Genomic DNA, 13666 nt, shown 5'->3' on the forward strand with positions numbered 1-13666 from the left:
TTTCTTTGAAAGGGATTGCCTTTAACCTGTAAAAGGATGCCAATCTTGAGATATATGCTGTTCTTCTTTACTGCAAAGAGGACAAGATTGGGACACACATGATATCCACAGCAACGTACACCTTTGTGCCGCATCAGAATTGGTTGGCAGAAGGACTAAATATCTATGAGGGTTTGCAAATTTGTAGTTATCATTAAAAAAAATACTTTTAAGCGTGAAAACCATTCGGACAGTACTCAATCTATATCCGAATTTATATTTTTAGTCCGAATACGAATTCGGATACGGATATTAGATGGATAATAAAATTTACAACTATATCCTAACTAAATAGATACGAATAATTTTCGAATATTGGATCAGATCTTAAACGAATATTGATTGAATTTAAAAGAATTATAATATTTTATTTAGATATAATTAACATAAAAATATTAAGAGTTTTATAACAAATAAATTTTTTGTATGTCAAATATATAAAATTAGAGAAATTAATCTCTATATATAATATATAACGTATTATTAGTAATAATATTAATATTTACTATTTAAATAAGCAATCTAAAAATTGTAAATCATTCAAAAAAATATGCGGGTAAATGGATATCCGATATCTGTATTCGAATCCGAAAAATATATCCGATCCATATCTGAATCGGTATCCGAATTTTTTTTAAAACTCTATCCGTATCCGAATTGGATAAAAATTTTCTATCTGAATCGGATCGAATAGTAGGTTGGGTCGGATCAGAATTAATCCGACCCATTTTTACCCCTACTTCTAACTCTCCACCTACCTACTTAACAGCATCCATGTCACAATAGGAGTAAATCAAATTAAAATGGTATATAGATATCATGTTAGATTTTTTATTTATTTGATTGATCACTGGACTTCGAATATAGATTAGATAAGAGAGTCGATCCGACTCCCTTTGATATATAGATTTGACAGTTGAGTTAACTCTTTTAAGAAATGGATCATCTATATGTGTTGTTGTTTTCTTCATTCAGAATTGGAGTACCTATGAAAACAAGTATTATAATTATGTTTACCTCTCAGGATTTTTTGTGTTACTATTGGTGCTCCTTCCACTCTCAAAGTTTCTTAATCCGTGAATTAATTCTATTACTATTCTTGTACAAGCACGCTTAAGTGCAAATTCCGATCAATTTAAGATGCTTTACTCATTGTACAGTTTAATAGCTCTCTCTCTCTCTCTATATATATATATATATATATTCTGGAAAAGGCCATTAATTTCCATAACAAGACTCACAGTGACCGTGGTGATAAGGAAAAGTGTTAGCTTCTTGTTTCTGCTGGGCTTTTGGGACGTCAAAGGGGAAGAAATTATAGCAATGCCTGGCGAGTGGCGAATGAGGTATCTATCTATCTATCTATCCACTTGTTTCTTGGACGTACAAGGAGCATTGTGGGACCTACAAGTGGAGGCGATCAGTTTTGTTCTCCATTACTTCATAACAACCACCCTAACCCCACCTCACAAGGTTACAAAGGCCATCTGTTCGCCATCTTATGAGTTCCCATGCCACTTTGAGACAGCTTTAATTTTTTTTTTTTTTAATAGTTTTTTTTAGTCCATACCTACCAAAATATTTTTATTTGTGTTTGCATAGATGGCATTGATACTAATTTTTTTTTATGAATTATAAGGTAAAATGTTAATTATTTAAAGAAAATGCTTCAGATCCTCCCAAGTGTCATTCTTTGTAAGTGCTACCCATTTATAAGGTGTTCTACGTGGCAAATTTGTAATCATACTTGGTTTAAAAATAATATTTTATGTATATTTTTTTTTTACCTTTATTAACATTCACCATTTTTTATGTATTATATTTTTACTCTCGTCACGTTCAACATTACACTCATCCTATTAATAACTTAATATTTTTCTTTGATTAAAAAAGGAGCTACTAAGCTAGCTAAAAATTAATTAAAACAGTTGGGATAAAAAACCCTAAGGGTGTCAATAGAGATAATAGAATCAAGTTTAGAAGGAAACAGTAGTACTCAGCCCTTTGGAACACAAAAATTTGATGCATTCGAAAACAGGTAGCCCAATCGGCTTGCCCTATTATAATTTCGAATCTATATATGCGTGAACAGAAGCAAAGAAAATAAAGTTTGATAATAACTATCTCCATTAACAAATAATGTCCCGAATGACCCAAGAGGGATTTTTATGCTAGAGTCATGTATGTAAATAAGAATATGCATATTTAAATATTTTTATAGTTAAATTAATTAAATTTTAATGGTTATAGGGATTTCTTTTACAAATAAAAAAAATAGGGGGTTTTGGTGGGTACATAAACAAATATTAACTTTAAATGGGTATAAACGTAAATAAGAGAATTTATTCAGTCCATTATTTGGCTAAAAGATAAGAGGTGGGATGAGGGTGGAAATAGGCATTCTTACCTTGTTGCAGTCTTTGTCAACTATGGCAGTCATGTAGGATTCCAAATCAGTGAGTTGAACAACTCATGCAGAATAATAAAAGAAAAATAAAATAAAAATCTGGCTCTCATTATTCAACCAAGCCATAGGCAAGCAGGTAGGAAGCTCAACTCCCTGAAGGTCAATACAAAGATGCTTATTCTTCCACATCTCTTCTCCTCCACATCTCCTTGGTAGTAATAGGATCATCATAGGAACAGGCAGAAGAAGATCCAGGACCCTTTGCCAGTACCAAGATGGGGGACAAGTCCAAGCTGGTTAGAAATCTCAGAGTTGAATCACAGAGATTTAGGCTGCTTGTGATTGTTATTGGGTGTTTTCTTGTCACCTTAACCTTCATTGTGGTGTCCAAACCTGAAGCAATTCTTTTCACCAGCTGTAAGTTTTCTGAGATCCTTGTCATTTTCTTAGATGCACATCTTCCTGTTTTGAGCTAATTCTGAACAAGTGTTTCAGCAAGCACAAAGCTTTCACTGGATGAATCTTTGCCTGATTTCACTGACACAGAGACCATTACTCATCAAGACCCAAGTGAGTTTCTTGTTGTTCTGAAAATCCTTATCTAAGCTAGAAATATGCCACGAATCATTTTTTTCACCCCCTTTTTTTGGTCTTTTTCAGGTGAAGATTCTGAGGCAGGGATTGAAGTAGATGAGAGCAAACCCAAATGTAATGGTTTTCTCAATTCTTGATTTGGTTTAGTCCAAAGTTTTTGATTTCTTAAAGGCCTTAAAAATTTTGCAGGGAGCAGCAATGAAGCTGAGCAGAAAATTGAAGATGTGCCAAAGCATAAACTTACTCTCCCAACAGTTTCAAATTACACCATCAAAGACTCAGATCAAGAGGAGAAAACATTTGAGTCAGATCAGCCAGGTTACAAGTTTCATGCAGTCTTAAAATTAATTTTCATGCCAAATATTTTCTCCTCTGCAGCTCTCTTGATTAGTCCCGATTTTGTGACTAATATTTTACAAACATCACAGGGGCTAAAAGAGAGGCTGAGGAGAAGAGTGACCAATGTAATGATCCAGGATCTTGTGTAGGTAAAGAAAAGCATAAAGTTACACTCCCAACTGTCTCGAATTATACAATCAACGACTCGGACCAGGTGGAATTAACTGAGACCAAGCAACCAGGTATCCTATGATCATTCTTTGTTTGCTTTGTTTTCTTTAAGGAAATCATGATTGCATACTTGATGAGATAAATAAGTCCTCCAAATCTTTACAGAGAGTGAAATTGAGCTTGGGACCAATCCAAACCAGAGAGAAGAGGCAACAGAATCCAGGCAGCCAGGTATGTTTCATCAGAAAAATGTAATGCCTACATCTCAGCAAGTGATCGAGGTGTCCTAATTTGGAGGTACAACAACAGGCATGAAGCTGGAGATGAAGCAACTTTGCGATTTTTCAGACTTCAGATCGAATATCTGTGAGATGGATGGCGATATCAGGATTCAGCCAAAATCTTCGTCGATTTTATTTATGGAGTCCTCTAACTCACAAAGGGATGAATTGTGGAAAATTAAACCTTATCCTCGTAAGGGCGATGAGTTTTGCCTGAGCCATGTCACAGAGCTGACAGTGAAATCAAGCAAAGAAGCTCCTCAATGTACCAAGTATCACAACGTGCCTGCCTTAGTCTTCTCGATCAGCGGTTACACCGGAAACCTATTCCATGACTTCACCGACGTGATGGTACCGCTATTTACGACGGCCAACCAATTCAATGGTGAAGTCCAATTCCTCTTAACTGATATGCATCCTTGGTGGGTAATTAAGTACGAAAAAGTTCTTCAAAAGCTGTCAAACTACCCTGTAATTGACTTCAACAAGGATGATCAAGTGCATTGCTTCAAGCACGCCGTTGTTGGTCTTCGAGCTTACAAGGAATTCACCATTGATTCATCGAAATCTCCTAATGGTTATTCAATGATCGACTTCAATCGGTTCATGAGGCGCGCATTCTCATTGGAGAGGGAAGCAACAACTGTGGTAGGGGAAGTCCCTAACAAGAAGCCAAGGCTTCTTATCATATCAAGGAAGCGAACTCGAGCTTTTACCAATCTTAATGAGATTGCTGCAATGGCTGAAGACTTAGGCTATGAAGTTGTTATCAATGAAGCAGATGTCGGCTCAGATATCTCAAAATTCGCAGAGATAGTTAATTCTTGCGATGTTATGATGGGTGTCCATGGTGCTGGACTAACCAACTGTGTGTTCCTTCCTCCGAACGCGACATTGATTCAGATTGTTCCATGGGGTGGACTAGATTGGATAGCTAGGCTGGACTTTGGAGATCCTGCCAATGCCATGGGTATTCGATACTCACAGTACAGTATTACAGTAGATGAGAGCACTCTTCTCGAGCAATATCCAAGAGACCATGAGATCTTCACAAATCCGTTTGCATTCCACAAGCGCGGTTTCGACTTCATCAGGAAGACATTCATGGATCAGCAAAATGTGAAGCTTGATGTCAGGAGGTTTAGGAGTGTTCTGTTGGAAGCACTTGATCATCTTCACTCTTAGACTAGTCTGAGACATTCTATTTGGAGGATTCTTGTATAAGTTAATTTCAATTCATTTTTTGGCTTCTTTTCCACCGATTAGTTTCAGTCTTCTGTTCAGTCACAAGAAAGATGATATTTATTGATGTAAAATTTTACTACTGGAACATGAATCAAATCATTACTGGCTCAAACTTACTAGAAAGATCAAACTCTATGACTTCTCAATTCAGCTTTGACACTGAAATTCCGACGAAAACCTTCAGCAAATAAGAGTAATTGCGACTCTTTGGTACTGGCAAGCTAAAATTTCAGAAAAGTCAGTAGATCTAGCTGAACTGGTTGATACTTTCACAGTTTTAAGTCTAGCAAACAACTCATGTTGTGCCACGAAAGAAGTTTAAAAAGAGGAAGTCCTGAGTAGACTTAGTCGAAACCTACTAAGATGGATCTATACATTTCATCACCAAATTGAAGACTTATTCCTGTATCATCTTTTTCCTTTTGAAGTGGTAAATAAAGTCTTACCTACTCTTATCTTTCTTCTCTAAGAAAACAATTGAAGGAGAAGAGTAACAACTATGCTTTTCTAAAGTGGAGGTATATTTAAAGGAGAACGGCAATTCAACTTCATTACAAACTCTTAGTTCTATATTAGAGTATGGACTCCTTTGTCATCTAGGTAACAATAGTCATTTAAGTTCGAACTGATTAAATTCATGTAGATCATGCTAACCTTCACTTGCTACTTAGTCAAACTTCAATTATGCATAGTTTTGTATATACATCAATGAAGGAAATAGAGATAGATCTACAAGTAAAATATCAATGACTGGTAGGAAGAAAGTAGTATCTCCTTGAAGAGGTCATAATTAATTTGGGTAGGTTTGGGTCGACATTCAACATTGTTTTCAGAGCTTAACTTGAAGTTGTCAATAGAAAATAATAGCTTAAAAAAAATAAAAAATAATGAGTCAAATACCAGCTATAGTTATCTGTAACCGTTAAATTATACAACATGAGCACATCAAGCTAGACCATGCTTATATTTAATTCGAGATTTATCCGTTGAACCGCTAGCTTAATTCTTCATTTATGTCCATAGTTTCATAGAATATACTTCTTAGGAAAACAAAATTGAGGGTTATATTTGTGTCAAAGTCTGTTTCGCTTAGATCGATTGATCGATCGCACGTCTCCTCCTCCTTAGTGAACTAAGCATTAATATGAAAAATATTTATTTTGTTGCATGTGATGCAAGATTGACCTAACTTGTTCACATAGGAAAAGACTAAGTGATTCATATGCGACAAAAATGTAAAAATAAATCAAATTGCTGGCCATGAACTTAAAAACGAGGGCATTGTACTTTGTTGACATAGTCTAAGCCAAAATTATGTCATGGTGGTTAGCATGGCATTGTCTCCAAGAGATTGATTGAATGCTACATCCACCGTTTTGGTTTAACTATATATCTAACTCGGTCTAATTAATATCTCCATCTATATTCTTCTCCCATACACGCTTAACTACTCACCAAGTAGAATGAGCTGTTAATTTATGTATAATTTCTAGTCAAATTTGATGGCTCATCTGCACCACTAATAGGGACAAAGAGCTGGATTTTTGTGCAAAGATAATATAATATTTTACTACAAGAGAAAGAAAGAAAGAAAGAAAGAGAGAGAGAGAGAATAAATTGCTAGCTATTTGCCTTGGGAGAAATGGAATCTTAGCATAAGGCAACTAGGAGAGAGGAGGATGGGAAGAGCACGCAAAGAACCAAAATTTGTGCTCCAAATTGATGCAAAAAAAAAAAGTAGTCCTTTTTAAAGGATCAAAGCATGAAAGTGCTGAAAATGCTGAAGTGTACATGTCTCTTTATTGTTATGTTCCTTTATGATGATCTTTTTCTCTCTCTGTCCATGAGGTTAGAGTGCATCAAGTTTAGGTTAAACTTGGGTTAATATTTTTTAATCACATTACTTCATTAAGATACATACATCACTTGACTATGAGAAAATGATTTTTAGTTCTACTTGATGGAATATGTCCAGAAATAGAAAAAAAAAACAAGGTACTCTTTGTTCTTTAAGAATTTTTGCAATTGAAAGTACAAAGATAGATTTTAATTTTTAGTATCTGTAATACGATAAAGCCCAAATAGTTTCTGATATCAAGTATTACAAATTTTTTGGAAGCTTGATGGATGGCTTTTTCTAAAGCAATCCACTCTTAGATGTCAATTGTTACAAATTTGTCACACATGTACCCGACAAGAACTTCCATTAATCTCTTCTTCTTTAGTGATAATAAAAAATTCGAAAGGATAGTGTGCACAAGATTACACGGCAATGCTCCAAGACTATTTTACATTCATAAAATATCTCTTTAAATTATTGCTCATTTCTATACGAATTGCTTATCTATTTTTCAACTAGTGTCTCAGGACAAATAGTTTCTGATATCAAGTATGAAACTCGGTGGTCATTACTTTCGCATAAATTGACATGTAGTTTACTCCTTCGTCTATAAGCTTGTGAATTCTTTTCTTTTATTTATTGAGACTGATTCAGTTCTAAGACTTGGTCGCCAGAAAAAAAAAACAAAGGAATTGACATGTAGTTTACTCCTTCGTCTATAAGCTTGTGAATTCTTTTCTTTTATTTATTTTTAATAAGCTTGTGAATTCTAATTGACCAAAGTTACATGGCAATGCTCCAAGACTATTTTACATTCATAAAATATCTCTTTAAACTGTTGCTCATTTCTATACGATCGACTTAGTAGTCTCAGGACAATTTAAAAATAAAAATCAGGAAAAACTTTTTATATGCTATTTCATTTTGGTTTTTGTTAGATTTTTCTGTTAAGTGAGCGGTATGTGATCACTTTTTGGCTTTCTAGACATGATTTAGTATCGAAAATAAAATAATTATTTGACGTTTTCTATTTACATAATATTATTATAGGGTGAAAAGTTTTAATAGTTTAGAGTCTTAGTGTAATTATCTAAATATATATTCTTCATCTATTTGTCAGTGTGGGCCCTTTATTTGTTTGCCAGCCAGTAAATTTGATAATAATTATAAAAGATGAAATCCTCTCATACAAGAACATATACAGTTCTTCTTAAAAGAAGAAGAAGAAGAAGTGGAGACACACTTCGAGAAATATCTAGAAAAAGAAAGAAAGAAAAAAAAAACAAAAAAAAAAAATTTAAAGTCTCTCTACTCTTAGCACAATGTAATAAGAACAGATGAAGTAAAACTTTAATCTGTTTGTGAACATTTACACCGAAAAAGCTTAATCGTCTTATAAACGAAACAATTCAAAACGAATTTGGAAAAGAAAAGAAGAAGAGAAGGAATTAAAATGGATGGTAATTATATAATTAATGGGTATGGGGCAAGAGCCTGAGCGCCTCCATGAGAGTGTTCTTGAGCCTCCCGAGATGAGGCCTCACATTCTGCCTGTCCAGGTAGACGGTCTTGAGAGCATCCCACCCTTGCTTGTGAATTGAATCAGGATCCTTGAGCACTGGGTGATCCTTTGGATACTGCTCGCTTAGCGTAGTCTCATCCAATTGAATCATATACTCCAAGTAGTTGATCTCCATGTCCTTGGATGGATCTTTGAACGTTCCTCTGGCCAGCCATTCCAGCCCACCGTAAGGAACTACTTGTATCAGCACCGCCCCTGCGGGGAGGAACACCATGTTGGTCAGCCCGGCGCCGTGCACTCCGATCATCACGTCGGCGGAGTTCACCAGCCTCGCGAACTTGGCCACGTCGGTGTTCATATCCGGCTCCCCGATCCGCACGTCGAACCCGAGGCTCGTCGCCATGTCCACCATCGCCCGCTCGTTGAGGAAAGTCCTCGTGTTCTTCCGTGAGATGATGAGGAGCCTCGGCTTCCGCCTGATGTCCCAGTTGTCTCCCGTGGGCTCCGCCGTCGCCCGCTCCAGCCCGAACGCGTCGCGGAGCAGCTTCTTGAAGTCGGCCGCGCCGTACCCGGTGGGAGTCTTGGCCGCGTCGACGCCTAGTTCCTTGTGGAAGGTCGGGCCCACCACAGCGCGGGGGAAGCAGCGGATCTCCTGGTCGTTGTCGATGTCGATGATTTCGTACTTGCTGAGTTGCTTGAAGATTAGGATGAATTTGTTCACCCACCAGGACTTGAGACTACTGACCAAGAACTGGACTTCGCCGTGGAAGTGGTAGGAGCTAATGAAGACGGGGACTAACACATCCGTGTAGTCGTGGAAGAGGTTGCCGGTGAATCCTCCGTTGGAGAAGACCATGGCAGGGACGGAGTGGTTCTTGGTGCACTGCGGCGGCGACTGTTCGCGGGACAACGGCTTTAAAGTCCATTCCTTGACGTGGCCCAGAGCGAAGGGGTCGTGTTTCCGGCAGTAAGGTTTGATCTTCCATTCTTGATCCATTGGATCGACGAAGATGGTTTGGGAGATCCCCTGCACTCTTATCTCGCCCTGCGCCTCGCACGTATCCGACCGTCGGCTCGTTTCGAAGCATGTCGGCTTGCTCAGCTCTATTGGATTACTCTTCCCTTCTTCTTCTTCTCCTTCTCCTCCTCCGTCCTCCTCTGCATAAAGATAGAATTTTTAGCTACTTTCTTTTGTTTGCTAATCTTATGCACCACTTAATATGAAAATTTTGCAGAATTTAGACTAACCTGTAACTGTAGAGTCTGTTTCTCCTGTTTCATCCTCCTTCTCTGGCCCAAAGTTCGGAGTTTCATCTGATTGCCCTGCAATGGTGACTCATAATACTTTAAAGAAATCCTCAAGTAGAGAGAGAGAGAGAGAGAGAGAGAGAGAGAGAGAGAGAGAGAGAGGACTCAAGAGGAGCGAAGTTATGCATACCAGTAGGAGCAAAGTGAGCCTTGATGAGAGAAAGAATACAAAGAGAGACAAGCATAGATACTATGATGATAACATTTCCAACCCTTCTGGGCTCTGGTCTGGAATAATTCCTCTGAGACTTCATCTCTTCTCCCTTCTTCCTCCCACTCCCCCTTCCAGATTTCCTCTCTCTCTCTCTCTCGATGCTTCCAAGCTTTGAGTCTTATACCAAGATTAGCTTGTTTTTAATTGACAAGCCTAAGTTGCTGATTGCACATCAGGGTTGACTGTGACCCAACTACCAATAACATGTACAAGGCGCAAACTTATAAACAATTCCTTAAATAAATTGGAAAGCATAAGATCTGCAGCTTTTTTTGTTTCTATGCTAACTGTAAGTACATCCTTAATCATGTTTTAAGGCAATCCCTTATTCCCAGTTTCCATCTTGTGGTTTGGGATTTTCCTCTCCTTATTTTTGACTTTTCAAAGTTTTTAATCACCTGGAAGATCCTTAACCAAGTTGTTACAATGGGCCTTTGATGTTGAGATAGAGATAATGACAAGTTAAATAAATCACAATTACCACAGAGATTAGAGCAGAGGGCTCATTTGTTTTTCTCTACTTATGATTAATTTTTGTTTTGTCATTTCAATTTCAAATCAAATTAAGCCAGTTGGGAAAAGTAAATAAGGAGAAATGAACTGGTAAAAGGGTTGACATTTTCATCACAAATTTATATATTGAGCAGAAGCTGAATGGTGAAGTTCCATGTGAATGCTCTTCATCTTCAAAGACCTAGTCATACCATCAATTTTGAAATTAGTGGAGGCTAGGGATGTTAATTATTATGCTTGTTGAATGATATATATATATATATATATATATATATATATATATATATAAAGATATATGTATACTGTATAGGCATCCAAAGCTACAAGATTCCACTTGTGCACTATTGGTATGTATTAGCATAGACGGCCCAAAACCCATGCTCATTTGCCTGTGGTTTTTGTACAGGAAGATCAACAACACATAGGTCACTGGAAAATTTTTATTTTATTTTTTGTTTGCACATCAACACTTTCATTTCAGTCTTAATGTCGAAAATCTCATCTTTTAGATATATTTTGCAAAATCGACTTCTCTCTTTTCGTCGTATTTGTCAAAAACAGCGTCCTGTTCACTCATACCTATAGTCAGTATAGCTTAGTTTCCAAAACTAAAATGCTCTTTAGGTGGTGTTTTTCTCTCTCATTTCTTTGGCTTTCCAAAGGTTAAATAATGTTTTCTTGGTGATATTGATTAAGTATAAATTTTCAGAAAATGACTTAATATCCTCTTGATTAAAGTTTTTGTAATCAGGATCTCTCTCCGTCTTAATATCGAAAAGTTTAACAGCAGTAAACATGTCATATATTTAGAAATGCAGAAGTTCATTGTCAGAATCTCTAATAGCAGTGAGCAACTTGATGCCAAAAGGTCTAATGGAATACATCATTATCATTCTTTTGGACACATAACAGGTGGAAAGATGATATGAGACCATTTGATTATGTTTAAGTACAGCAAAGGGAGCATCTTGTCCTATTGACGTACCCATACAAACTGGCAAATGCATGATACACAAATAACAACAATGGTGATGCAGATCTGCAACTCCAAGCATGAATTCTTTGTGGACTTAATGAAATTAATCTGCAAACAAGTTTCCAGTAAAATGAAAAGGAAAAAGTAGAAAGTTTTCGCATATTTCCGCCCATCTTTCATGCTAATTTACAGCCTAAGAAGAGAGAGAGGTCTATGATAAATAAATCAACTTGAAATGGTATTGCAGATAAACTGCAAGGCAGATAACAAACAAAAAGAAAGAAAGAAAGAAAGAAAGGAATTGTTGAAGAATGAGTGCAAAGGTACTTCTTTTCAAAGAAAAGTTAAAAGAGTACAGAGGAACTGGCCCAGTTAATATTGTAGTTGGGAGTCAGTGATTTTCATGTGTCTGGTACTAAGTTTTGGAATTTCTTATGGGAAGGAAGAATCATGAATCTGAAACCTGTCAGATCTTTGATGGAATCAGCTCCAAGTTCTAGAATTATACTCCCAAGGTAGATCCATGGAGCCATGGAGGTGGCAATGAGCATCTATGATCCTTTGAATAAACTATTCAAATCTACACCCTCTTCCAATTATTCCAATTGCACACCCAATAATTTCACTGCAAACTTTTAAATGCAAGCCTTCATAGGTGGTGAAGTGTTCAAACTATTACTTAATTGCTGTCTACCCAATGCTACCAACCCCTTTTGGATTCTTCTTCATAGACGTAAAGAATTGGGTGCCTTTCTTCTAACACTAAATGCTTAACGTCTTTGATCTTTATCGATCTGATAGCTTGGCTCTGTGGGACCATTAGTTACAGCTATAACTTAGCTACATATATTGGAATCAATGGGCAGACTTTGGTAGATGTTTGGCCATCCTCTGCCAACTCCAAAAGGAATGGATCAATATGATAACTATATTAGACAGGAGGTGGGCTTCCACATGGTACATGGAATTTTGAGGTTTAATGTTATCAACATGGCATCATTCAATTAAAGTAGAGATAATGAAGTAAATTTGTTAGATAGGTTCTACTTTTTTTAAGGAAAAAAACAAGCTAACGGAAAAAGCTTACAAACAATATTATTATGGCAGAAATATTAAATGCTTAATGCGTATCTTGAACTATGACTCGTATCACAATACATTTCTAGGATTAAAAGTGTTGCAGTTTGATTCATTTTAAACAATATATGATGTAAGTTATATGATTTTAATCTTTAGGTAGAATGTGATAATGTTAAGGAGTGAAAGTATGACTAACCCTCAATTTATTACTACATTAACCTAATTTTTATTTTCACAAATAACAAAACTATCCCAGAAAAAGGAAGCAAGAAAGCATCCTTACATCCACTTCTTAGCACTATTTATAAGAGAAGTCCTTGATACATTAAATAGCCCATCTTTCCTAGAGACGACCACAGCTAAAGTTGATCCTTTCCACAATTTCCTTGGACCACCGTACCAATGAAGTTCAAATCATGTGAAGTAGCCAAAGCATTGAGAGGAACAGTGGCATGACATAAATGTTTCCTGGCATTTTCTGAGCCCTCTTCCTCAACGCACAGTAATTGACAAATCATTGAAGGGGACAGCAATGGACTACATACATTAATCATTGTTTTTTGGGGGATATAAAAGAGCTGAAAACTCAGCTAAGACTTATGTATACTGTCAGAGAATACCTACAGGTTGAGTCCCAAAAAATGATGTTAGCTTAAGCTAGCTCATGAGATATGGGGTCAGGTCCAACCCACAGGAAAATTTTCTTTTCAATAGGTGTGAAGAAATTTTACACACTCAAAAGAAGAGAAGAGAAGAGAAGAGGAGAAGAAAAGCATTCAAAAATTTATGTTGCAGATGCGCCAAGGGCTTAATTCCTCACCCGTAAGCACCCTTAGCATAGGAGAGACATTTGGGGGCAGAAGTGTTGAAGAAAAGAAGCTGCACCCACCATAGATTAGAACACTTCTGCCAATGGTGGTATCACACAGTGTCAAAAAGGAGCAGATTACATAACTCTTTCCTCAACAGACTCCAAAATGCACCCTTGGGAGGCGACTTTACCCTAGTTTGTTGCTCACTCCGTTACCTAGTTCCTTTTGAAACTCTCATTCATCACAGTCTCCATTAAACATCTTTTTTTGTTGAAAAGTTCTCCTATGAATTTTTCTTTTTTTATCATTGAAGAGCCTAAATGCT

The 13666-nt window shown here is 36.7% G+C and overlaps 2 protein-coding genes across 2 annotated transcripts; one reads left to right on the forward strand and one right to left on the reverse strand.

The window, feature by feature from the left end:
• The first annotated feature begins 2434 nt into the window (after nt 1–2434).
• On the forward strand, nt 2435–5199 carry LOC140782031 (alpha-1,3-arabinosyltransferase XAT3-like). The gene is made up of 7 exons (XM_073128366.1): nt 2435–2863; nt 2942–3016; nt 3107–3154; nt 3230–3358; nt 3469–3621; nt 3716–3781; nt 3860–5199. The coding sequence occupies exons 1-7, from the start codon at nt 2722–2724 to the stop codon at nt 5014–5016; spliced, it is 1770 nt and encodes a 589-aa protein (XP_072984467.1). The 5' UTR covers nt 2435–2721; the 3' UTR covers nt 5017–5199.
• Nucleotides 5200–8045: 2846 nt separating this feature from the next.
• On the reverse strand, nt 8046–10396 carry LOC140782256 (alpha-1,3-arabinosyltransferase XAT3-like). The gene is made up of 3 exons (XM_073128733.1): nt 9877–10396; nt 9687–9761; nt 8046–9596 (listed from the first exon to the last, which is right to left on the reverse strand). Exons 1-3 carry the CDS (start codon nt 9998–10000, stop codon nt 8389–8391), a joined length of 1407 nt encoding a protein of 468 aa, XP_072984834.1. The 5' UTR covers nt 10001–10396; the 3' UTR covers nt 8046–8388.
• Between the last annotated feature and the right edge of the window lie 3270 nt (nt 10397–13666).

Source organism: Typha latifolia, chromosome 2 (genome assembly GCF_019914945.1).
Source record: "Typha latifolia isolate L0001 chromosome 2, TyphaL0001v2, whole genome shotgun sequence".
NCBI lineage: Eukaryota > Viridiplantae > Streptophyta > Magnoliopsida > Poales > Typhaceae > Typha > Typha latifolia.

Coding starts and splice junctions, on each gene's coding strand:
- LOC140782031 (XM_073128366.1), top strand. CDS start 2,722: ATGGGGGACAAGTCCAAGCTGGTTAGAAATCTCAGAGTTGAATCACAG. Junction 2,864..2,941: donor AGCAATTCTTTTCACCAGCT/GTAAGTTTTCTG, acceptor CAAGTGTTTCAG/CAAGCACAAAGCTTTCACTG. Junction 3,359..3,468: donor ATTTGAGTCAGATCAGCCAG/GTTACAAGTTTC, acceptor CAAACATCACAG/GGGCTAAAAGAGAGGCTGAG.
- LOC140782256 (XM_073128733.1), bottom strand. CDS start 10,000: ATGAAGTCTCAGAGGAATTATTCCAGACCAGAGCCCAGAAGGGTTGGA. Junction 9,762..9,876: donor GGCTCACTTTGCTCCTACTG/GTATGCATAACT, acceptor TCACCATTGCAG/GGCAATCAGATGAAACTCCG. Junction 9,597..9,686: donor AACAGACTCTACAGTTACAG/GTTAGTCTAAAT, acceptor ATCTTTATGCAG/AGGAGGACGGAGGAGGAGAA.